Source organism: Macaca nemestrina, chromosome 17 (assembly GCF_043159975.1).
Source record: "Macaca nemestrina isolate mMacNem1 chromosome 17, mMacNem.hap1, whole genome shotgun sequence".
NCBI classification, from domain to species: domain Eukaryota; kingdom Metazoa; phylum Chordata; class Mammalia; order Primates; family Cercopithecidae; genus Macaca; species Macaca nemestrina.
The window spans coordinates 44,337,016-44,363,089 of NC_092141.1; the positions used below are offsets into that span (position 1 = coordinate 44,337,016).

At 46.3% G+C, this 26,074-nt stretch overlaps 3 protein-coding genes across 7 annotated transcripts in view; 2 read left to right on the top strand and 1 right to left on the bottom strand.

Moving 5' to 3' along the window:
• C17H17orf50 (chromosome 17 C17orf50 homolog) overlaps positions 1-1,624 on the top strand; it is a 32,047-nt gene extending 30,423 nt beyond the window's left edge. The window contains exons 5-6 of one of the 2 annotated variants that reach the window (XR_011615627.1): positions 580-704; positions 1,225-1,624. The gene's annotated coding sequence lies outside the window, so the exon portion shown is untranslated. Of the gene's footprint in view, positions 1-579 lie in introns of both variants that reach the window. The other variant, XM_071082754.1, reaches the window with a different exon arrangement.
• LOC105485123 (matrix metallopeptidase 28) overlaps positions 1-16,830 on the bottom strand; it is a 42,315-nt gene extending 25,485 nt beyond the window's left edge. The window contains exons 1-2 of one of the 3 annotated variants that reach the window (XM_011747321.3): positions 16,577-16,830; positions 16,149-16,238 (exon numbers count right to left, since the gene is read on the bottom strand). In XM_011747321.3, coding sequence (XP_011745623.2) covers positions 16,149-16,238; positions 16,577-16,579 — 93 coding nt within the window. In that variant the 5' untranslated portion in view covers positions 16,580-16,830. Of the gene's footprint in view, positions 1-3,941; positions 4,349-16,148 lie in introns of those variants that run through there. The other 2 variants (XM_071082748.1, XM_011747322.3) reach the window with 2 other exon arrangements.
• An 80-nt stretch (positions 16,831-16,910) lies between these two features.
• Positions 16,911-26,074, top strand: part of LOC105485124 (TATA-box binding protein associated factor 15) — a 39,280-nt gene continuing 30,116 nt past the window's right edge. For both annotated transcript variants that reach the window (XM_011747323.2, XM_011747324.2), the window contains exons 1-2: positions 16,911-17,048; positions 25,475-25,514. In XM_011747323.2, the coding sequence (XP_011745625.1) occupies positions 17,042-17,048; positions 25,475-25,514 (47 nt within the window). In that variant the 5' untranslated portion in view covers positions 16,911-17,041. The remainder of the gene's footprint in view (positions 17,049-25,474; positions 25,515-26,074) is intronic.

Genomic DNA, 26,074 nt, shown 5'->3' on the forward strand with positions numbered 1-26,074 from the left:
TACTTTTACATGTGTTTTAAAGTCCAACTTATGGCCATAAGGGGGCATAGTCATAAGTTGGACTTTAAAATACACATAAAAGTAGTAGTTACGACAGTGGCACAGCACCTGGCCAAGGGAAGCAGGGGTGGGTAAATAAAATTCTACTGTTGTAGAATAGTAGAATTCCAGCCTGTAATCCCAGCACTTTGGAAGGCCAAGGCAGGAGGATTGCTTAAGTCCAGGAGTTTGAGACCAGCCTGGGCAACATGGGGAGACCTCATCTCTACAAAAATATTTTAAAATTAGTTGGGCATGGTGGTGCGTGTCTGTAGTTCCAGGTACTCAGGAGGCTGAGGCATGAGAATCACTTGAGCCCAGGAGACTGAGGCCGCAGTGAGCCATAGCTGTCTCAAAAAATAAAAATAAAGTCCAATTTACAATGTTATTATTTTGCTTTAAGCAGGAAGTTGTCTTTTACAGAAATTATGACAAGGGAAAAAAGTGTTTTATGTTTACTCATTTCCAAGCTTTGTTGGAGTAGGTCTTACTCTAGTTCATGGTGCTTACACCTAAAGCATGGCATTGCTGGTGTTTCAGATAGATGCCCAGGGTGCTGAAGAGGTTTCTCCATTTTGGCTGGCCCAGACTGTCGATATCTTCCAGAACCGCTCAACTTCTCCAGTTTTATTTCCTGTTCTCAATCACACAGCAGCTGTTCTCTGGTAAGTGTCACACAGTCTCACCCTACACGTGCTAGCACAGTCCCCAGGCAAGGACTTGCAGTGAACCCCATACAGACTTATGGGAACCCCCTTCAGTATAGCTCTCTCCTCTGTAATGCACCGCTCCACGGATTCCAGCTACTTCAACAGCCCTGAACTCTGAGCTTTGTCCCTCAGCACGGCAGGACTGCTGTGCTCTGCTTGAGGTCTAGTTCCCCGCACTGCAGTCGGGAATTGTCTCCAAGCAAAGGACGGGGGCAATTGTGGGGCTCACTTTCTGGGTTTTCCTTCTGTGGATGGTTGTTCCCTAAATGACACAACAATATCACCCATTCCTACATTCTTCTCACAACATGACTTTAACACTCCTCCCAGCAATTGTGGGGTCTACCTTCCCTACTCTTGAACCTGGGAGGGGGCTGTGACTGCTCTAGCCAATAGAGAGCATTAGAAGCAATAGTAGGTCATAAAAAGGATATAGTTCCTCTCTCTTCTCCCCACTCCCAACACTCATCCCCAGGGGCCAGACACCATGTTATAAGGAAGCCCAAACTAGCCCACATGGACAGACCATGTGGATAGGTCCACGTGAAAAATAACTGAGGCCACCAGCCAACAGCCAGCATCGACTGCCAGATATCAACACACTTCAGATGATTCCAGTCCCAGACACTGTAGAATGGAGACAAGCTGCCTTGATGTGCCCTATTTGAAATTTCGACTCACAGTATCTGTGAACTCAATAAATGGTTGTTTTACTTCACTAAGTTTTGGGGGTAATTTGTAATGTAGTCATAGTAACTAAAATACTCTCTTAAGGAATTGCAGCTCTGTGCTGTCTGCTGTCCAATGCTGAAAATAGTCGCCTTACATATTTTGTCCTGTATTATTGTCGTGAGGGAGCTAGTCTTCAAGCCCAGACTTTAAGCCGAAGCTGTATTCTCTAAAGTCATGATAAAGGTAATAACAACATTGAGAGCAACTTCCTTTTATAGACTGCTTTCTATATCCTATGAACTGTGCTAGGCATTGTACATACGTTATTTCAGTGAAACCATACAACAATCCTGTGAAATAGGCATTATTAACCCCCATTGTATGGAGAAGAAAACTGAGGTTCATAGAGGTTAAATGAGTTATCCATGGTTTACATATGGGTTTGTCTGGCACTGAAGCTCATGCAATTACCCATATAAAAAACACATATAGACACACACATGTGTACATGCATAGGTATATAGAGACACATACACACCCATTACACATTTCCAGAGTTTTTATGCTTTTAAAATATTTTCTTGTTCTCAGAGTTAAAAATCCCCTTCCCCCCAATTTATGTTAAATAGACTGAAAGAAAATGTGCTGGATATTAAGTTTCCCAAGCATACCCCAAGATGAAATTCTCTCCATCTGGGGCCACCACAGGCATGGGCAGCAGAGATATGCCTCTGTTCCCTTGCCAGGGATTGCCTGGGACCCGAACTTGCAGGGAGGTGGGGTGAGACTCTTAAACAAGACTTGGCTTGGCAGACAGAAGCCTTCTCCTGGGGCTGCAAGGACTCTGTACTTGATGTTGTAAGAGTCTCAATTCAGAGAAACAAAGTGCTTCTCTGAATGTGCAGAGAAAGCAGAGAGCACAGAGCAAGAGCCCAGTGCTAGGATGGGAAGGAGTGGAAGGCGAGGAGAGATAATCCCTTGTTGAAGCAGGGTCATTTCCAAATATTCCCCAGTAGTGACGGGAGCTGGCTGATGGAAGGATGAGGCATTCAGAGAGGGCCCTCTTCATTCTGCAGTTTCCCCAAATTCAGCTTGCCCTTCTAGGGAAGGGGAGTAGGGAGGATACTGAGAAGCTCTCAATGGGCAGTTTGAGGGCAGGAAAGAAGCTCTTAGAGGAGCAAGAGTTTCAGGGCAGAGCGTTGAGCTCAGTAATTCAGAATTTGTTCATATTCCAGCCGGGCGCGGTGGCTCGCGCCTGTAATCCCAGCATTTTGGGAGGCTGAGGCAGGCGGATCACTTGAGGTCAGGAGTTTAAGACCAGCCTGGCCAATATGGTGAAACCCCGTCTCTACTAAAACAAAGCAGAACAAAACCTGTTCAAATCCCTTCTCCTTAAAATAGTGTAGACCCTGGTCGTATTCTTGAGAAGTAAGAACACAGGCAGACATGATTCTCTAGGGGGAGAAAAGAAACGATACTGTTGTGTTATTACAATCATTTTGTTTTGTTTTGTTTTGCTTTGCTTTGCTTTTGAGACAGAGTCTCGCTCTGTCGCCCAGGCTGGAGTGCAATGGCAGGATCTTGGCTCACTGCAACCTCTGCCTCCCGGGTTCAAGTGATTCTCCTGCCTCAGCCTCCCGGGTAGCTAGGATTATAGGCGCCCGCCACTACGTCCGGCTAATCTTTGTATTTTTAGTAGAGACGGGCTGGTCTCGAACTCCTGACCTACGGTGATCCGCCCACCTCAGCCTCCCAAAGTGCTGGGATTACAGGCGTAAGCCACGGCGTCCGGCCTACAATCACTTTTATCTAGAAAATAGATGCCCCATATTGATCCCCACCCCTACCTCACAAAAAAATTCCCCTTGTGCAGCCTGCAGCAAGCAAGTTGAGTCCAAAGCAAGAAAATGGAAAGGGAGCTCTCTAAGGTTCCTGCCCCCTTTTCTCAAGTTCAGTCCTGAAGCCCCGTTTAAAGCTCCTTAGAAGCAACTCTTGAGAGTATACTGCTCTTGGACATTTTACACACAAAGAAACTAGTTTTGAGCAGTTTCAATGGCTTGCCCAAGCCTGAGGTCAGCGACGGTCCCCGACCAGGAAGCCAGCGCTGTGTTCCGCGTCCCGGCCAGCCAGCGGTATCCTCTCCACAGCACCAAACTGAGGCTTCCACACCGTTCGGGGGCACCCGACGAATGAACGTCATTCTCCCCAGCCTAGGTGGTGAGGGAGAGTGGCCCCGTGCCAAACTAGGGTAGGAGGTCCCCTCTGGGCTCTTGTCTGTCTGTCCGGTCTCGTCTCTGCACCCACCCCAGCCCATCAGTGCGGATCCGCGTGCCTGTGTGGTTCCAGCCCGGCACGGGGAAAAAACTGCCCGGCTCTTTATGTTCAAGTGCGAAGGGGGCGGAGGACAGGGGAGGGTAACGCAGATTGTCTGCTCACAGGGGACTGCCAGGTGGCCTGACTGCCGAGTTCTGACAGGTCTCAAGCACGCGCACCGCTCTGCGCCAGGTACACACCGCGTACCTCCGCCTCCTTGCGCAGCTCCTGGCCTCCGCGCTCCGCGGGCTGGGCGTCCAGGCGGTCCCACAGCAGCAGCGGCAGGGCGCGCAGCAGGAGGCCGACGCGCGCGACCATTTCGCTGCCTCTGGTGCAGCCCGACTCGAGGAGCTACTGCGCGCAGGGAGCCAGCCAGCAGTCAGCCGCGTCCGGGACCCCAGGGATGGCAATGCTCTGCGCCGACCCCGCGCGGAGTGGGACTGTCCCGGGGTTTCGCCAGTGCCCCAGCTCCGCCTGCTGGGCCGCTCCTCCGCCGCGCTTCGCCGGGAGCCGGCCAGAGGTCGTCCAGCCCGGGCAGTGCCTACCCGCGGGTCCGCCGGCCCCGGGGACCGAGGGAGGGAGGAAGGAAAGGCAGGCGGAGGGGGCGGAGGCCCGGCACTCCCGCCCCATCCACCCCGCTCCGCCGCTGGAAAGCGCAGCGGTTCCAGAGCCTCTTCCGTTCGCTGTACGGCCTCGCCCTGCGCCCGCCACCGCCCTACGGATCAGTCCTCTCGCCCGCCACCTCCAGTTGACCCGGATCTGTCCAGGGAGGGTGAAGGAAGAAAGGCCTTCTCCTGGCAAGCGTGGCTACCTAAGACTCCGATGAAGAGAGGTCTTGGTCTACCTGAGGGTCGTTGATTGTTTCAGCTGGGTGGGGAGCGAGGCCCCCCACCCAGGGTCGGGGTGTAAGAGAAGGAGCACAGGGCTGGGGTCAGAACTGGGTTTGAGTTCCAGACTTGCTCCTTTGCTAGCCCTTTGAGTCCTGCCTCAGCCACCTGCTGGCTGTGTGGTGTTGGACCAGTCACTCACCCTCTCTGAACCCACTTTTCTCATCAGTAAATGGGATAATAAGAATATCGTTATCCTGTGACTGTTGGGGAGATTTAATGAGATAACAATGCCTGTAAATTACTGAGCAGGGTGCATGGCATCATGAAGTGTGCACTTAATAAGGGGTAGGCTGCAGCTGTGTGATCTTTGGTGAAGGATTTAACTACTTCGAGCATCAGTTTCCTTATCAATAAAATGACAGCATACGATATTTAGTGCCCAGCGTTGCATGAGGATGAAAAGAGAAAATGAGTGTAAAGTGTCTGATTTTATATACCCCACAAGGATGGAGTGAAACAGTTTATGCGTAAGCCTTTGCTAAACTCACATTGAGCGAAAAGTAAACTGTTTTCATTATCTGTCTGTGTAACTGAGAGCTGGTTGCTGTCTCACTTCTACTCAATTCACTACTTTGTAAAATGCAAATGGAAAATGATACTGAGCTCTGGGGGTCATTGTGGATTTAGATGAGTTAATGTGTGTAAAAATAATCTGGAATCCCTAAAGTGCTGAACAAAAATAATGCTGTGTTCCAACCCTAAGGCTCAGGGCCTCAGTATCACACAATGTTTTCATACTATTTAGAAAAATACACCACTTGTGTGGAGGAATTGGAAAAAGCCCCCCCATCCCCACTTTTTTTTTTATGAGATGGAGTCTTGCACTGTTGCCCAGGCTAGAGTGCAGTGGCTCCATCTTGGCTCACTGCAGACTCCGCCTCCCGGGTTCAAGCGATTCTCCTGCCTCAGTCTCCTGAGTAGCTGGGATTACAAGCGCCCACCACCGCGCCTGACTAATTTTTGTATTTTTTAGTAGAGACAGGGTTTCACTATCTTGGATAGACTGGTCTCGAACTCCTGACCTCATGATCCACCTTCCTTGGCCTCCAAAAGTGCTGGGATTACAGGCATGAGCCACCGCGCCCAGCTGGAAAAAGCCCTTTTAATAGACATTTTATGTGTGTATATATGTACATATGTATTTTTAAGACAGGGTCTTGCTCTGTTGCCCAAGCTGGAGTGCAGTAGCACGATCACAGCTCACTGTAGCCTTGACTTTCAAGGCTCAAGCAATCCTCCCATCTCAGCCTCCTGAGTAGCTGGGATTGCAGGCACGTGTCACCGTACCCGACTAAATTTTTAATATTTTATAGAAGAAGGGATGGAAAGATTCTGCCTGGAGAAAAAATTGGCAAACCTAGGTCTGACTCCAGCTTGGTCCACAGTGTCCTTACCAATTGATGATCATCAGAGCTCCCTGCCCAAAGCAGGGCTATCTGGCCTGTCAAAATTCATCTATTGGTAAAAGCCACCATATGTCATGCCATACCTGTAACCACACACACACACACACACACACACACACACACACACACACACACACATTCTCTCTCTCTCCCGCTTTCTCTCTAAGGTTGCCAGGTGAAACAGAGGATGCCCAATTAATCTTGAATTTCAGATTAATGATGAATAAGTTGTTGGTGTTAACTGTCCCAAATATTGCATAGCACCCATTTACTTTTTAAAATATTCATTAATCTGAAATTCAAGTTTAACTGGAGTCCTGTATTTTTATTTGCTAAATCTAGTAATCCTATCTCACTCTCCTTCAGAAGCTCCCTCCCCAAGGTCCATTGCAGGGTTTTGCTTGAATCGGCAGCCATGTTATAGTCTGTTCTTTTTGGGGGGATATATGTTGAGTATAGGGTCTTGCTGTGTTGCCCATGCTGGCCTGAAACTCCTGGGCTCAGACGATCCTCCTGAGCAGCTGGGACTACAGGCATGCATCACCACACCCACCTCACAGAAGGAAGGAGAACCTTCCTACTAGTTGCCTGACAAGGCTGGAAGCTCTCTAAGAGCAAGGGGCAGTTCAGCCTCATATCCACTATCTCTGGGGCACCAACCCAGGCAGGGATGCTTCTTACGAATGTGCACAGGGCATCCTCAGAGAGGGGGCATAGATGGCAAAGAGATCCATCCTCAACTCTAGACACCCTATGGCTGCCTGATGGGGATGCATCTGCACATCCTTTTTCTCATTGGTTTGCCCAGAGAAGTGCCTTTTAAAAATTGGTATGCCCAGGATGGATGCCCCTTTTTCATTGGTTGGTTGGAAGGTGAACAGGGCCTGTTTCCAGTTAGTCTCCCTCAGAGGAATGCCTGTTTCTTTTTATTTCATTCTTTAGAGACAGGGTCTTGCTCTTATTCTCAGGCTCGAGTACAGCGGCATAGTCAGGGTTCACTGTAGGCTTGACCTCTCAGGCTCAAGCCATCCTCCCACCTCAGCTTCCAGAGTAGCAGAGACTACAGGACATACCACCACACCCGGCCAGGAATGCCTGTTTCTAAAATGTTTATTCTGGCTGGGAATGCCTGCTCTAAAATGTCTATTCTGACCGGGCGCGGTGGCTCATACCTGTAATCCCAACGTTTCAGGAGGCTGAGATGGGAGGATCACTTGAGCCCAGGAATTCAAGACCAGCCTGGCTAACATAGTGAGACACACTATATCTGTGTCACATCCCAGAGGTTCTCCATTTCAGCTTCACTGGGAAGAAAGGGTACAAGGAGAAGTCATGGTTCTCTGGAGGGCTGAATGTCTGGGAGAAGACAGGCTTGGCCACTTCGAAAGCTGATCCTGCCTCTCTCTGCATCCCAGCCTAGCTCTGGTCCCTGAACCCCTCAAACTAGCACCACTGTGCATTTGAAAGTTGACTTTCTCTGTTTTCCTTTTGTGTTCTTGTTTGGATTATTTCATCCCATCCTTTCCTCTCCCTATGCCATCTCTGCTTGTGGTCACCTTGAAGTGCCATCCAGACTTGAAACTGCCTGCAAGAATTTATGCAGAACAAAGCTTTCTCCACCCATATGCTTAGCCCGGACTTCAACCCTGCCTTTGCGTAGGATGTCTCTTTCCCGGGAAGATAACATATTTCCATGGTTTGAATTTGGGTAGCAGGAGGTTCCGGTTCCCTTCTTCCTCTGAAGATTACTCATAAATCCCAGAGCACCAAATTCTGTGATCTTCAAAATCCAGGGGCCTGTGAAGCCCCACAAGTGACTTGCTGTATGTTTTCATGTCTAGTACATATCCTGAGCCAAATTCACTTTGGATGGGGTGGGGAGGGTGGGCAGCAGTTTGCTGTGTGGATGCTGGGAGGATGGGAGGGGGTTCAAGGAGAAAAGGAAGATGAAAGCAGGGCAGTTTATTGACAAGAGACTCAGTTCATAGGAAGGGTATCTGGAGAGTGACTGGAGAATGGCTTTGGATCAGGGATTCTCAAACCATGACCCAAAGATTACCCACATCCAAAAGAATACTGTGGTGGCAAGTCCCTACATTAATCCAATACCATTATTTCCTCCTCTGGTAGGAGTGGGTGTGGGGATGGGAATGAGGAGTTGGAACAAATGATAGTGATTAATACTTGTTGAGAGATTAACATGGGCCACATATGTGGTATATACTTTACATAAATCATGTCATTGACTCATTGCAACTTCCTTATGAGAAAGCTACTATTATAAGCATCCTAATTTTAAATATGAGGAAACTGAGGCACAGAGAGATTGTATCACTTGTCCAGAGTCACAAATCTTATAATGGTTTTATGTTTTTGTTTTGTTTTGTTTTGTTTTTTTGAGACAGAGTCTTGCTCTGTTGCCCAGGCTGGAGTGCAATGGTGCGATCTCAGCTCACCGCAACCTCCGCCTTCCAGGTTCCAACAATTCTCCTGCCTCAGCATCCCAAGAAACTGGGATTACAGGCACCCGCAACCACACCTGGCTATTTTTTTTTTTTTTGTATTTTTAGTAGAGACGGGGTTTTGCCATGTTGGCCAGGCTGTTCTCAAACTCCGGGCTTCAGGTGATCCACCTGCCTCAGCCTCCCAAAGTGCTGGGATTATAGGCGTGAGCCACTGCACCCGGCCACAGATCTTATAATGGAACCTGTAATTCAACCTGGATGCTGTAACTCCAGATCTAGGGCCTATAAATACTACACTATCCTGCCTCAAGTCAAATTTATAAAATGTGATTCTTAGATCACCTGCATTGAATCACCTGAAAAATTCAGATTCCAGAGCCCTATTCCAGACCTACTGAATTACTGATTAGTAAATACCAACTTCCAGGAGGAAGACAGGTTTTCCCAGGGTCTGTTTCTCTCCTTCCTTCTCTCCCTGTTTTGGCTGAGCAGATTCCTGACCCAGCTTGGCTGGTAGTTCTCTTCACACCTCCTCTTCAAAGAGAGCTGCTTCTCCTGCTTCCCTCTCTGCATTGGGGCTTGGCTTAGATCCACAGTGCCTCCCAGCACTCCCAGAGTGGACAGGATCCTGTGGAACTCATGCCAGGGCCTGGGCACATTGCCTGCCCAGGGGAGTGTCTGGCAGCTGCTGCTTCCCAGTCCTTCCTCCTGCTGACAGAAGACAACAGCAGAACCCCTTGAATCAGGCAGGATGTGTGAACCTGGACAAGGTTCCTCTGGGCCTCAGTTTCTCACTTTGTAATATGGGGAACAATCAGCTTTGTCTCTGCCCCTTCCTCCTCCCCAGGAAGTGTGTGGAACACAATGTAGATTTTCTCAGGAAGAATGCTGAGCTCCGGAGACAGGCACTCAAGAGTGCCTGTCTCAAAAACACATAAGCAGAGGAATAATTAGCGGAATAATGAAGACATGAGGTTAGGCTGGGAGCACTGAAGAGGAGGCTTTCCTGAGTAGTGAGGACTTTTGCTGTCAAAATTTAAATTCATTTTTGACCATAGCCTCTGCATTTTTAGCTGTGATTCAATTCCAGAAGCCCTGACTAACAACCGTCTCTGCCTCTGGATGGGAAATATCCTCTCTCTGGCACCGGGGGATATGGTCTCAGCAGTCTGGGTCACACTCACAGGCATACATCGCTGTCTGCTCCCCCTGTACATGTACACACACGCTCATACAGGACTGGAAAAAGTAAGAAATTTGGAGCAAGATAAACCTGGGGTTGAATCTCAACTTTTTCACATTCTGTGTGACTTTTGCAAGTCAACTAACCTCTCTGAGTTTCTGCCATTATAAAATGGGAGAGAAATAAGTCTTGCCTTTTCTGCTATCCAGTGTGTAATGGGGAACAAGCTAGACAATCAGAAAGTATTAAATACAGCCGGGCGCGGTGGCTCAAGCCTGTAATCCCAGCACTTTGGGAAGCCAAGGAGGGCAGATTACTTGAGATCAGGAGCTCGAGACCAGCCTGACAAACATGGTGAAACCCCGTCTCTACTAAAAATACAAAAATTTGGCCAGGTGCGGTGGCTCATACCTGTAATCCCAGCACACTGGGAGGCCAAGGTGGGCAGATCACCTGAGGTCAGGAGTTCAAGACCAGCCTGACCAACATAGAGAAACTCCATCTCTACTAAAAAATACAAAATTAGCCGGGCGTGGTGGCGGCGCATGCCTGTAATCCCAGCTATTTGGGAGGCTGAGGCAGGAGAATCACTTGAACCCGGGAGGTGGAGGTTTTGGTGAGCTGAGAGATCACGCCATTGCACTCCAACCTGGGCAACAAGAACGAAACTCTGCTGAAAGAAAAGAAAGTTAAATCCTACAAAGTGCTGGATATTGGGTGCACAGACCTGAGAGCACAGTCATGCATTCTGTGCACAGGTTCACACTGGAGCACGCTCACATGCAAATGACATACACAAACCTGCCCCAGGACAGTCACACGAGCATCTCCGCTCCTGGCAATGATCTCTGTCTCAGAGCAGCCCCGTCTTGCCTAACTCTCATCATGGTCTAGCAGAGCGTCAGCCTCTTCTTGTTTTTTACTCACACCAGGACCCAGGGGACTTGCAAGGAGCACAATAAAAGCCTGGCCAATCTGGCGCTGTGCCCCACTTCCCTTCCACATAAAGGCTGTCTAACCACCAGGCATCTGGCCTGAAAGGCTGGGCCAGGACCTACTCAGCATCTGCTGCTTTGCTTAAAAGACCTGCTAACAGGAAAGTGTCTGGTTCCTTTCTACCCCAAACAGGAAGCGCCTGCCACTGTCGGGAGGATGGGGTAGCCTGGTCATTTACAAGGAGCCTCCCTCTCCTGCACTGGAGCCTCAGAGTAATTATCCTGGCAGGGCCGCTCTCTAGGAAGGCCAGGGGAGAAGGGCTTCAGGGATGCCTCCACTGGGGTGGGGCTGGGGTGGTGACAACAGCTACACATTGCCTGTGGCAATTGGCACCAGGTGGTTGTCGTTCTTTCAACAAACACTCACTGAACACTTACTCTGTGCCCCGTGGGAGACATAGGGAAGTCCTAGATAAGGCCTTTGAGCTTGAAGAGTTTAAAGACAAGACAGAAAGACAAGTCATGCTCCTTTTTTCCCCCCATTTATTTATTCATTTATTACATGCCATTGTTTTTTCCTTTTTAAAAATGCCTAGTGTTGGACTGGGCGTGGTGGCTCATGCCTGTAATCCCAGCACTTTGGGATGCCAAGGCAGACAGATTGCTTGAGGCCAGGAGTTCAAGACCAGCCTGGCCAACATGGTGAAACCCCATCTCTATTAAAAATACAAAATTGGCCGGGCGTGGTGGCTCACGCCTGTAATCCCAGCACTTTGGGAGGCCGAGGTGGATGGATCAAGAGGTCAGGAGTTCAAGACCAGCTTGGCCAAGATGGTAAAACCCCGTCTCTACTAAAAATACAAAAATTAGCCGGGCACGGTGGCAGGAGCCTGTAATCCCAGCTACTTGGGAGGCTGAGGCAGGAGAACTGCTTGAACCCAGGTGGCAGAGGTTGCAGTGAGCCGAGATCGAGCCACTGCACTCCAGCCTGGGTGACAGAGTGAGACTCCATCTCAAAAAAAAAAAAAAAAAAGAAAAGAAAATTAGCCAGGTGTGGTGGCACATGCCTGTAATCTTAGCTACCTGGGAGGCTGAGGCAGGAGAATCTCTTGAGCCTGGGAGGCGGAGGCTGCAGTGAGCTGAGATCACCCCACTGTACTGTCTGAGTGACAGAGTGAGGCTCCGTCTAAAAAAAAAAAAAAAATGCCTACTGTTTCAGGCATTGTGCTGGGAGCTGGATGTTCAGAAAGGAATTATGCAACCCAACTAGAGAGCAAACAGGCAAGGCATGCAAGCCTTGAATTATGCGGTACAACTGTGAGTTCCAGAGGATTTCAAAAAAAGCAAAAAATCATCATGATCCGGTTTTTACTTTGGTCAGAGCAATAACCTTTCCCTGCCCTCTAGAGTCTATGTTCTAAACAGCAGGCAGAGTAATCCTGGCAAAACAGGTCAGCTCTTGCTGGGCCTCTCTGCTCAAATGGCTCCCTCTAATGGTTTCCCCTTTAAGTGAATCCTTACAATGCCCTTACAAGGTCCTATACCATTGGTAGAAGGGTTAAGGGAAGCCAAGCAGGGGATGGAGGGAACTCAGAAACGATCAATAGCAAGATGACTATAAGCTGTAGGTGGGGGGACAAAGGGAGGAGGCAAGTTACTAGGGCCAAGGAGCCAGGGTCACCAATGGAAACTGGAGCTCTGAGACCTCCCTGAGGCAGAGGGGGAGGGGGAGAGATAACCCTCTTCTTTCTTTTCTTCCTCTCTTCTTCCACCTAATTTCCCACCAGGTCTCTCCTTGGCCAATTCAAGCTGAAAGATACCGCCAGAGGGACTTTCTGAAACTGAAACAAGGCAACCCTGTAGGGGTCTGCTCCCCTGTGAGGACAGGAAGAAGGGATCCAGGGCCAACAGGCACAGTACCAAGACTCTATTTTTTTTTTTTTTCTCTTTTGAGATGGAGTTTCACTCTTGTTGCCCAGGCTGGAGTGCAATGGCGTCATCTCAGCTCACCTCAACCTCTGCCTCCCAGGTTCAAGCGATTCTCCTGCCTCAACCTCCCGAGTAGCTGCGATTATAGGTATGTGCCACCATGCCTGGCTAATTTTGTATTTTTAGTACAGATGGGGTTTCTTCATGTTGGTCAAGATAGTCTCAAACTCCTGACCTCAGGTGATCTGCCCACCTCGGCCTCCCAAAGTGCTGGGATTACAGGCGTGAGCCACTGCGCCCGGCCTGAAGACTTTCTCAGATACATTCTGCTAAAACTGATGTGTAAAATGTACCTGCTGTCTTCCCTAAATATGCAGACTGAGGCCAGGAGAGAGGATGTAGAGGGAGCAGGATCTTGCAGCATGAAGAATGCCTGGGTGATTGCTGGGCACGGTGGCTCACGCCTGTAATCCTAGCACTTTGGGAGGTCCAGACGGGTGGATCACCTGAGGTCAGGAATTTGAGACCAGCCTGGCCAACATGATGAAACCCTGTCTCTACTAAAAATACAAAAATTAGCTGAGTGTGGTGGCCCCACACCTGTAATCTCAGCTACTCGGGGGGCTGAGGCATGAGAATTGCTTGAACCTGGGAGGTGGAGAGCCAAGATCATGCCACTGCACTCCAACCTGGGCAACAGTGAGACTCCATCTCAAAAAAAAAAAAAAAAAAAAAAAAGCCTGGGTGATGGCAGAAGTTTGTTGCAGATAACCATTCCAGTGGAATCACTCCACTACAGTAGGGCACAGGAATCAATCTATGAGTCAGTCTGTGGTAGAGAAGGACCCTTGGAAAGAGGCCCCAGAGCAATGCAGACCTGGAAGGAGTTCTTTGCATCAAGTGTGGGAGAACAGGGACACTGCGAAAAGAACACTGAGCATTATCCAAAGGCCTGGGCATGAGTTCTCATCAGCTTTGTGAACTTGCTCAAGAATTACACCTCCCTGAGCTGCAGTGTCCTAACTGACCAAATGTGGATAGCAGCACTACCTGTTTCACAGGCCCATTCTAGAAATAATGGATATAGAAAATGTCAGTCCTTTGATTTTATTCCTCAGAAGTTCCCCATTGTTTTAGATTTAATGTTCAAACTCCTCTGTAAGGCACACATGGCTCTTTGGAAGGTGGCTTCTGCCTACTTCTTTCATTCCATTTATTACAACTCCTCACTCCTGCAACTCCATAGACCAGCCAGACTGAAGCACTTGCAATTCCCAGATCCTTGCTCTCTACCAATCTTTGCAAATACAGCCCTTTCTGCCTGGAGCATGATGTTCCTAGTATATCCTTGCTGCCTAATTCCTGTACTTTCTTAAAAGTTCAGTTTAGGGGGCATCTCCTGCAGGAAGCCTTCCTTGATACCCCCACCATTCGTGTTGGCAAGGTGTCCTGCTTTTGTGTTTTCAGAGCACACTCTGCATCCTCCAATCCCAGCACATCCAGCAGTTGATTGAAATCACAGGTTTGGGCCGGGTGTGGTGGCTCCAGCCTGTAATCCCAGCACTCTGGGAGGCCGAGGCGGGCGGATCACGAGGTCAGGAGATCGAGACCATCCTGGCTAACACGGTGAAACCCCGTCTCTACTAAAAAATACAAAAAACTAGCCGGGCGAGGTGGCGGGCGCCTGTAGTCCCAGCTACTCGCGAAGCTGAGGCAGGAGAATGGCGTAAACCCGGGAGGCGGAGCTTGCAGTGAGCTGAGATCCAGCCACTGCACTCCGGCCTGGGCGACAGAGCGAGACTCTGTCTCAAAAAACAAAAAACAAACAAACAAAAAAGAAATGACAGGTTTGGCAGGACAAGATGGAGTTAGTGCAGGTCCTGACGTGTGGGTGGCAGCAGGTCAGCAGACAGGCAGCCTCTGAGACGATCTACAGACTTTTTTCAGGGCAAATGATGTGAGGGTTGGTACATTAGTAGGGGAAGGCAAATACGGAAACAAATACTATGAAGACAACAAGAAACTTTTTGGAACATGGATGGAACCGGAGGCTATTCTCCTTAGCAAACGAACAGGAACGGAAAACCAAATACTGCATATTCTCACTTATAGGCGGGAACCAAATGATGAGAATTTATGAACACAAAGAAGGAAACAACAGACACTCGGGTCTACTTGAGTGGGGAGGGCAGGAGGAGGTCAAGGAGCAGAAAAGATAACTATTGGGTACTGGGCTTAATACTTGGGTGATGAAGTAACATGTACAACAAATCCCTGTTACATGTGTTTATCTGTGTAACAAACCTTCCCATGTACCCCCAAACCTAACATAAAAGTTAAAAAAAAAAAAAAAAAGAAATCACAGGTTCACACTGTTCCTGTTATGAGACTGTAGTTCCTGGAAGGCAGAGGCTCTCCTTCTTATTTTTGTCTCTCCAAGGCCTTTCAGAGCCTGTCACATAGTAAACCTCCAGAGATGGCAATTGAAGGAGGAATGAATGAATAAATGGTGGTACAAACTTAAGGAGTCGATGAGTAACACTTTTGGTGTTTCCTTCTTTGAAAAAATTCTCAAAAAAAGAAAATAAATAAAAAAGAACAACCCTCTAGGTCCCTCTAGGGATCTTCTAGAATTACCTCTTCCCCTCCCCTCCATAACCCAATTCTCTTCTGTTGGACATGCCCATCTTCTCTGCTGGGCTGCCTTCCTCAATATATATGCTAAACAGTTTAATGGTTTTCAGTCATGAAATACTTTCTAATTCCTTTAGTCTTGCTTGTTTGAACTTATCTAGAGCGTTCTGTGACCCTTTTTATCTAGAGTTGAGGGCACAATCACTGCTGGTATAACGGTGGAGAGATGACCTCATGTCTTTTTTCTGACCTGAAAGCATTAATTCTGAACTTCCCTTTTCACCTCCATTGCAACCTGCTCCTCTTTTTGTTCCCTATCACAGTCAATGACACTACCACCAGGACCCCATGTCTACGCCGAAAACCCAGAATTCACCCCAGACTCTTCTCTCTCCACTACCCTCTCCAACCCAGGTGATCACCAGCTCTTGTCTAGTCTACCCCGGGGTATCTCTGGGATCGCTTCACTTACCTCTGTCTCCGGAGCTACTACCTAAGTCCAGGGCACTATCATCTCTCACCAAAATTACTGCATTGGCCACCTAATTGGTCTCTGCTTTTAAGCACCTCTCATCTCCGTGCATTTTTCATTTGGCAGCCAGAAAATACAAATCTAATCTAACTCCTCTCCTACTAAATCTGGTGAGTGGTTCTCATTTCCTTCAAGATAAAGTGCAAACTCTAATGCATTTGACAAGGCCGCAGCTATTTAACCCCCTCCTTTTCGGGCATCATCTCCTTCTACTCTCCCTCTGAACAACTACCTGTTCCACAACTAGTCTGCAAAGTACTTTGCTCACTTCTTCACTCGGTCAACTTCTGCACATCACTTACGGTTTGGCTCAGATACCATGCCCTCCCGGAAAAAGTCTTTGTTGGCTCTCTGAGCTTTTCCAGCCCGTTTCCTGCTACAGAGCCCAAGCGGCCTTGGGCCCACCCCTCTGGGCCGTGCAGCATTTTGATTAAACTCACATGCAATGGCGTCGGGTTACCAGGCTTCACATTCCGCCTTGGCCGTTTACTAGCTGTACGACCTAGGTCAAGTGAATTCTGTCTTCTCATCTGCAACATGGGGAAAATATTTCATCAGTCTGTTGTGAGAATTAAATGAGATGATGTAAGGTGCCTGACAAGAGTCAGCTATAATTACAGTGCTGAAAATAAAAGCTCGATCCCTCTGCCCCGCCACATTCTCAGGGTCAGATTTGTGTACGATTTCGTCTTAAGGCACCCTTTTGTTCCAGCATCCTTGTTTGCTACTCGGCGAGACAGTTACAACAAACCGGGAGGCGATGAGGTACGCGAGCTGGTCACGACTCGCTGTCCCCGAGCTCGCCGACTCCGAACGCCCCCAGGTGGCCCAAGCAGTCTGCAGCAAAAGCACGCCAGCTAGGACGTACCATTCGAAATTGTAGGGAAAGAAAAGCTTTGCATAACCAAATAGTCTGTGTTTATAAGGTCCCTCCTCTTTCGTTTCCTAACCGCAAATTCCATCAGACCCACTAAAGTGAGAAATGGGATTGTAAATAAGACGGAGCGAGAAGGTTCCGTTTCCTCCCCGATCGTGATCTTGGCATTGGTACTTTCTCTTCTCAATTCCCTCTCAATAATGGTACGGCTAGCGGAGGGGGGAATAGAGGGGCCTGAGAAGGCCTCAGGGCTCGGCAGCTAGTACCAACGCAGAAACACCCCTCCTGCCGCGGCTTTGTGGTACCACCCGCTGTCCGCTGATTGGCTGCCGGAGCGCCGCAGTCCGCCTCAGCCCGCCGCGCCGCCCTCAGTACAGCTCCGGCCGCCGCGCCGCCTGGCTTTCGTATTCCTTGTTCTCGGCGGGCTGTGGGGCCTCCGCGCCGCGGCCGTTAGTCATGTCGGGTAGGTGACTCCTTCAGCGAGAAGCGGCAGCGACGAGAAGGGCCTGGCGGGGTTGGGCTGTCTTCCCGCCCACTGGAGGGCCCTGAGGAGAAGCCTCCGGCCCTGAGGGAGGCTTGGGGTGGGGGGGCGGCCGCTGCCGCCGCCATGTTGGACTGGAGGCACGCACGCTCCCAACGCTCTCCGGCTGCAAATCACGGCGGGAGCGCCTCGGGCCTCTTGTCTTTTGACCCTGTCCTTGGAACCCGAGGAGACTTACCGTTCCCGGGGGAGGGTGTGTGTGAGTCGGGGGGCGGAGGCCGTCTACGCCATCGTAGGGGCGGGGGGAGCCGAGATTAGAGCATCAGCCTAAGAGAAGCGGTGCTTCTGGTTCTCCGCTCCGCCTCGGATCTTTCAGCGAGGCCTCGGGCCAGTCATCTTGCCGCCTCGTACCTCAGTTTTCCCATCCGTGAAGTGGAGCCGGGCCTGCCTGACTCACCCATTCATCAGGTGGGGGCCTTGACGCTCTGGGAGCCCTTTCAAAGGACGTTGCCTTACACCAAATCGTACTTATCGTTATTCACTCTGCAGTAACCACCCGGACTGGAGTTGGGGGTGTTTTCCTAGTAATTCAGCTTCCTCTTCACCTTCCTGCCATTCGTCTTCCCCTCCAGTTTATCTCCTGAAAGAGTTTGAAAGTGAGCCTTGTCTGTCTATTATTGAGAAGCTCCTGTAGGTGTATGTGGCATTTACCTTAAAACATGCAGACCGAGGGAAAGGCAATCTTTTTCCTCCCACGAAGCAGTTAACTTGGCAGAGGCCACCCATTGTGTGGAAGAGAAAGAGAGGCATTAGTCTCTTCAGGGCAGCCAGTTTGGATCCTGCTAAACCAGAATAAAAAGTTTAGAACATGGATGTCCTCCTGCTTTAGCAGACCTAGCTGATCACACAGGGTCCTCTACTGTTAGGCCGCATCACGGGCCGCAAAGACCCAGGTATCTATCCACTTGCTAGAAACCCTCATGAGAGTTAGATACCTCTTTTCTGCTGGAAATACAGAACATTTCCTGAAACCATATGGTTGAGGTGAAACAGGCCTTTTGCAGTCTTGTGTTTTGAGTAAGGCCAAACCTGCCTAGTGTTATAAAACCAGGCAAAAAACCCAGGTACCCAGTCTTGCAGGATAGAAATGTGTGATCAAAATGAAGCATCGATCTGAGAAGACTACAGCTTAGCGGGAACGTTTGGACAGGAGCATGCTGTACATTACTTAGATTAATGTTGATACTTAAGGAGCCAGGATATTGGTTTGTTTTTGAGGGGTGCCCATCTACTTTATGTAAGAGGCTATAAACTGCACTTCTTTCAGTTTCTGCTTAATCCTTGTTCAAATAAGTAATAATTTCTTATTCCAAAGTAGACATTGGTATATCTTTTACTAGGTACATAATTTGGGATGAATTCTGATAAAGCTGCTTAGAAGTACTTACAGTACACCCTCACAGGGTGTGTCATAATCTACCCATGGTTTAACCAGAAATTAAAATTCTACCCTTGTGGAGAAATTTACCAAGTTTTAATGGTTTGTTTCACTGCTCATTAAAAACTTTTAGCTTGTATTGATCTTTAACATAATTATTGATATAAAACAATGGCTTCTGTGGAAAGTTAAAGTTTTAGTGGTTTGCTATTTGTAAAATACAGGCTTTTTCATGTATCATATTAGCATATAAGCTGGCTTAATCGTTAGTACTGATCTTGAAGCTACTAAGACACCAGATATTTGTTATTTTGTAATTTGAGTTTTTTTTTTAATACGAAATTGGCTTTTCGATGTGTGAAAAGGACTACTTATTAGATGTGTGTTTTTAAATTAACATTCAGTTAATTAAAGCTAGACTTTATATTCTTAGGCTTGGTATACTATTTATATGTTTTGTAATAAGTGTATAAAAATAATACCTTTGACTTTGTATAAAAATAATGCTTTTGACTTGCTCTTTGATGCATGTTTATTAAAATCCCCCAAAACAACTAATGCCATTAATAATTTTAGTTAAGTCCTTTAAACATTCCAGACTACATATGTTTGATATATCCAGTTTAATATACCCAATTGACTCAACCACTCCAAAAAACCTAATAAAATATAAGCACTTAAGTAATCAATAAATCAAAATTGTAGAAATTATAAGTCAGAGTCTTATATTCAGATACTGTTTACAAATGTGAATTATCTAACACCTTACAAATTCAGATTAGTTACACACATAAAATTACAAAGTCAAGATACCTTCTCATTCTGGCAGTATGGCAGACCACGATTAACTTGAAAATCTATCTACAAAGATTTTTTAAAATGCGAAAACTAAGGACGAACCCCCAGTGCCAAAAATGAAGTAGGAGGCAGCATGGTAGGCAAAGAGCTAACTTGCCAGTTACACTGGAGAGGAAGGTGTACACCTCTTTTAGAGACCTGAGTTTTATTGCTCAAGTAACTGCATAAGGACCAGAGGTAAAACGTATGGACCATTAATGACAGGTAATGGGAACTGAGACTCTTAACACAAATTGTAGACTTAATGTGTTATGGAGTCGAAGGACTGCACATTCTGTGAAGGAATGAACTGGAGAAAACCTTAGTACCAACATAAGAGATAACAGGGTAGCATGGACATTTAGGCTCCAGGAAACCTTAAGACAAATTAACGTAAAAATGGTTTCTGGGCTGGTAATACTCTTGGTGTTTCTGTTAAACACATGAAAAACGGCCCGACGTGATGGCTCACGCCTGTAATCCCAGCACTTTGGGAAGCCGAGCTGGGTGGATCACCTAAGGTCGGGAGTTCAAGACCAGCCTGACTAACCCTGAAGAAACCCCGTCTCTACTAAAAATACAAAATTAGCCAGACAGGGTGGCGCATGCCTGTAATCCCAGCTACTCAGAAGGCTGAGGCAGGAGAATCGCTTGAACCTGGGAGGTGGAGGTTGCGGTGAGCTGAGATTGTGTCATTGCACCCCAGCCTGGGCAACAAGAGAAACTCCATTTCAAAAAAAAAAAAATCAAAAACATTTTCTGGAGGACATTTCACAGTTTAGATGACAAGGAATTTCAGATAAAGCAAGCCTTGCAAAAGATGTGTTCATAGTAAATTGCAGAGCTTTAGGAAACATTTCACCGAAATGAGAGTCAATGACAGGATTAAAGCCTCTAACATTATCTGAGAGAATTTTTTTTTTTTTTTTTTTTTTTTTTTTTTGAGACGGAGTCTGGCTCTGTCGCCCGGGCTAGAGTGCAGTGGCCGGATCTCAGCTCATTGCAAGCTCTGCCCCCCGGGTTTACGCCATTCTCCTGCCTCAGCCTCCCGAGTAGTTGGGACTACAGGCGCCCGCCACCTCGCCCGGCTAGTTTTTTTTGTATTTTTTAGTAGAGACGGGGTTTCACCGTGTTCGCCAGGATGGTCTCGATCTCCTGACCTCGTGATCCGCCCGTCTCGGCCTCCCAAAGTGCTGGGATTACAGGCTTGAGCCACCGCGCCCGGCCGCGAGAGAATATTTTTATGTTTAAAATTATTTAAAAAAAAAAAAAAAAAAAACCTAAAGGAAGGAATCAACCCTAAGATCAAGGTGTTGGCCGGGCGCGGTGGCTCACGCCTGTAATCCCAGCCCTTTGGGAGGCCGAGGCAGGTAGATCACCTGAGGTCAGGAGTTCAAGACCAGCCAGGCCAACATGGCAAAACCCCGTCTCTACTAAAAATATAAAAATTAGCCAGGCGAGGTGGCAGGCACCTGTAATCCCAGATCCTTGGGAGGCTGAGGCACCAGAATAGCTTGAAGCTGGGAGGCAGAGGTTGCAGTGAGCCGAGATTGAGCCACTGCACTCCAGCCTGGGTGACAGAGCAAGACTGTCTCAAAAAAAAAAAAAAAAAAAAGATTAAGGTGTTAATAAAACAAGCCACATAGATTTGAAAAAGAATAAAATGTTTAGAATTAGAAAAAGTGAGTAAGTTGGATAGCAGACCTAGTAGAAGAAAGAATTACAGATATGATGGATGTGATTTATCTTTCAGATGTGGAAGGTAGATGTGATCTTCCAGCATTCAGTTCAGGGGGATAAGATATGAAAATGAAAGATTTCGGGCATGGTGGCTCACGCCGATAATCCCAGCATTTTCAGAGGCTGAGGTGGGTAGATCGCTTGAGTTCAGGAGTTTGAAAACAGCCTGGGCAACATGATGAAACTCCCATCTCTACAAAAAGTACAAAACAGATCAGCTGAATGTGGCAGTATGCGTGTGTAATCCCAGCTACTCGGGAGGTTGAAGTGGGAGGATTACTTGAGCCCAGGAGTTCGAGGCTGCAGTGAGCTGTGATTGTGCTAAGCACTCCAGCCTTGGCAACAGAGCAAGACTCTGTCCTGGGGGAAAAAAAAAAAAAAATTAACAACTATGGGAGATAGATTAAGAACTCCTGTCATACGTCTAATAAGAGGTTGAGAAGGAGAAAATGGAGGAAGAATCAATAATTTCCAAAGTAAATGAACATTTTGAAGTGAACACTAGTTTAAAACATGAAACAAATTCATACCTAGATACATTGATATGAAAATGCAGGTTATGAAATACCAATAATCTACTAGAGAAAAGAGGAAGCAGTGGTATGATTGATAACAGACTAATTAAATATTTTAAGAAGCTGGAAAATAATGAAATGATCCTTAGAGTTTAGAGAGAAAGTACTTTGAATTTTCTTTTTTTCTGGGTTTTTTTTTTTAATGGAATAGCTGGGACTGACAACAACAGGTGCACACAGCCTTACCTGGCTAATTTTCAAAATTTTTTGAAGAGATAGGGTCTTTCTGTGTTGCCCAGGCTGGTCTTGAACTCCTCAGCTCAAGCAATTTGCAAACACCAACTAAAAGGTGAATTTTTTTTTTTTTGAGACAGAGTCTTGCTCTGTTGCCCAGGCTGGAGTGCAGTGGTGTGATCCCTGCTCACTGCAAGCTCCGCCTTCCAGGTTCACGCCATTCTCCTGCCTCAGCCTCCTGAGTAGCTGGGACTACGGGTGCCCACCACCACACCCGGCTAATTTTTTTGCATTTTTAGTAGAGACGGGATTTCACCGTGTTAGCCAGGATGGTCTCATCTCCTGACCTCGTGATCCGCCTGCCTCGGCCTCCCAAAGTGCTGGGATTACAGGTGTGGGCTACCACACCCAGCTGATTTTCTTTTTTTTTTTTTTTTTTTAAGTTATGTTACTAGCCAAAATAAAGTTCAGATGTAATGTTAAAAGGAAATTCACCAGGAACATAGGCCTATACTTTTATGTGCCTAATAATATAGAAAACAGGCCAGGCTTGGTGGCTTAGCACCTGTAATCCCAGCACTTTGGGAGGCTGAGGCAGGTGGTTCACCTGAGGTCAGGAGTTTGAGACCAGCCTGGTCAACATGGTGAAACTCCATCTCTATTAAAAATACAAAAACTAGCCGGGTGAGGTGGTGGGCACCTGTAATCCCAGCCATTCAGGCGGCTGAGGCAAGAGAGTTGTTTGAACCTGGGAAGCAGACGTTGCAGTGAGTCAAAATCCTGTCACTGCACTCCATCCTGGGCGATAGAGCGAGACTCTGTCTCAAAAAAAAGGGGTGTGTGTGTGTGTGTGTGTGTGTGTGTGTGTGTATATATAAATACACTATATGACAATTAATAGATCAGGTAAACAGTAAGAATATGACCAAACATCATTAAGACTAGACCAAACACTAGTAAAATATGAGTGATACAGCTAATGAGCATAATGTTATAGTCTGATATAATTCACTTGAAATTTAGAAAGTACATAATTCTTTTCAGGCACACGGGACGTGCCAAGGGGGAAAAGCAAAACCGGAAATCCGAACAAATACCAAGAATAATAAAATAACTTTTCTGGCTGCAGTGGAGTATTAGGAAAAAACACAAAGAGAATCAAAACTATACACTTTTGGAAATTTGAAAGCACTTTAAATAATTCATAGGTCTAGACAAAAAGCACAAGTGTCAAATAATCACAACAGTTGTTTGGAATGCCTTAATTTATAAACTGATTTTCTCTGGTGAATATAAAACGTCTACACTTTATCACCCAAGAATTTAACCAAGGGTCAGATTTACTAGTCTTATTTCTAGATCATCTTGGAGTTTTTAAGCAAGCAAGCTAAAGAAGTTAGATTTATAATTTCAGAGGGCTGAAATGACTAGGTTAAGATTAAGGACCTTACTGTTAGATTTGAGATAGGGTTACAGGACCTATGAGCTGTACCCTACTAAAACTTTGCCTGAACCTAAAGAAAATATGCTGCGATTATATACTTTGTCACTGGGGGGACCTACATCCATGCTTCAGGATATAGTTTAAAGCTTCATGCATCCGCAAATACCTTGTTTTACTCATTGTTTTCCCCCCATAGCCCTTTTCATCCTTTGATTTAGGAGAATCTGATTTCCTGTCATTTCATAGAGGCATCTAATCTCTTAATGTCCTAATTAGATTGTGTATTCTTCTCTGATTTTTCTTATTTGGTTGTTAGCTACAACTCTAGTTATCTTTTCACGGGCCTGGCAATGATGTGTAATTTTTTCTTTTTCATTTCAGCTAGTTTTATGCCCTCCATATTCCTAGTAGTAGTTGTGTCAAGATTTCATTTAATATTCTTTTTTTTTTTTTCTTCTTTTGAGACAGGGTCTCGTTCTGTCGCTAAAGCTGGAGTGCAGTGTTGCAATCATGACTCACTGCAGCCTCGACCTCCTGGGCTCAAGCAGTACTCCTGTCTTGGCCACCCAAAATGCTGGGATTACAGGGATGAGCCACCAAATCTGGCCTTCATTTACTATTCTTAAAATTAAGCATTAAAATCTTATTTGGTCTAATTGGAGAGCTTTACTGCAGAAAAGTGGCAAATTTGGTGTCACCCACTTATATTCGGTGGCAATATTTTCATATTGTAGCTTTTTATAAATTGGATGAAAAAGTTTGTTACAGGGACATATTGTATAATTAAATTTTAAAAAGAGGAAGTTACTGAGACCCTGTCTCTAAAAATTAAAAATAGCTTGGCGTGGTGCTGCACACTTGTAGTCCCAGCTATGCAGGAGGCTGAGGCAGGAGAATGGCTCAAGCCCAGGAGTGAGCTGTGATGGCGCCACTGCACTCCAGCATAGGTGACAGGAAGACTTCATGTTTTAAAAAGAAGAAAGAAAAAGTTACCAATTTCATTAGGTTTTGGTGAGTTTTAGAACAATTTGACAGCAGTGATTTTTTCAAATTGAGTGAGGTTGGGCCTGATGGTCAACAGTTTGCAACTTAGAGCCATTTTCTGTGGTTGCAAAAGTGTTTCATATAAAATTGCTTTTATGCATCACATACTTAGGTCATTCATTTGAATCTGAGTAAAGCCTAAAGGATAGATAAATAGAACCTCTTCAGTAATTTTTGATATGATTGACACTTTGAAGTATTGAGAACAGCTCAGAGTTCAAATTCTGTATTTATTTTTTATATGTTACCATCCCCACCCCACCCCACCTTTTTAAAAATTTTTTTGAGAGTCTCTTTCAGTCATCCAGGCTGGAGTGCAGTGGCATAATCACAGCTCACTGCAGCCTTGACCGCCCCTGGATCAGGTGATCCACCTCAGCCTCTCGAGTAGCTGGAACTACAGGCACATGCCACCATGCTCAGCTAATTTTTGTATTTTTTGTAGAGATGGGGTTTCGCCATGTTGGCCAGGCTGGTCTGAAGCCATCCGCCTGCCTCAGCCTCCCATGGTGCTGGGATTGTATGAGCCACCATGACCGGTCCCTTGGTAGTTTTTTTAATTGCTCAATTGAAGCTACAAGCAGATATTGCTGACTTGCTATGCCAATTGGCTGAATCCCTGAAAGCTTGGTAAAATCAGAATAGAGCAACTAACTTAGCTGCTTTTTTTTTTTTTAGCAAGTCTTTGGAAATATTTTTGTTGGTGCTGACAGCCAAAGCAGTCCAGTACAGAGGAATGGTGTATATCTTGGGGTGGTAAGGATATACAAGTAGATGTAATCCTGAGGATGTCATAGTGCATGTCTTTCCCTTTTTTGGACCTGATTAGTTTTAACAGATGTCTTTTTATATATAATAATATTGCTTAAGCTCTTGAGTCTGTTTAAAGAATGGATTTTCACTGATTTACATTTGTTCACTGGCTTCTTGTGACCCTCAGCACACATGTAGAATAGTAGTTTGCAAATATGTCGTTATTGTAAAAAGTAAATACTATTTGTACAAATTTCTCGTTTCATAGTATTTAACTTGGGTTAGTTTTTCTTTCTGCAATTCTTCACGTTTTCTTACCATATTTCTTCTGTATGAGCTAAAGTCAGCCTTTGAAGGAAGCATAATTTTAAATAAGATTTAAAATTCTTTTTATGTGTTCTAGATTCTGGAAGTTACAGTCAGTCTGGGGGTGAGCAGCAAAGGTAAAGTATACATACATTTTAATAATATGAAAGGGTATAACTGAGGTGAATTTTGTCAAGCTTCTCTTGAGACTTGATGTCTGGATGTCATAAGTTAATTAAATATTAACTTGTCACAGAGTGAAGAGGGTCAGTGTAAATAGGTGCTGTAAAACATTTATTCCTTTTCTGTTTTTCTTTATGTTTTGAGACAGTCTTGCTGTGTTGCTCAGGCTGGAGTGCAGTGGCTATTCATAGGCAAATCATAGTGTACTACAGCCTTAAATTCCTGGACTTAAGCGATCCTCCTGCCTCAGTCTCCCAAGTAACTAATCTCCACTACAGACGTGTGCCACTGCGGTAGGCTTCTTCGTTTTCTTAAATCTGTTTGCATCAATGAATATACCTCCTAGAGATTAAAACAAATTTCCTTGGTATTGTAAAGTTTATGTTTTATTTAGGAAATCTCTTAAAAGAAACAATTATTAAAGAAATTTAATGCCAGACACTATGGCTCATGCCTCTAGTCCCAGCACTTTGGGAGGCCAACGTGGGAGGATTGCTTGAGGCCAGGAGTTAGA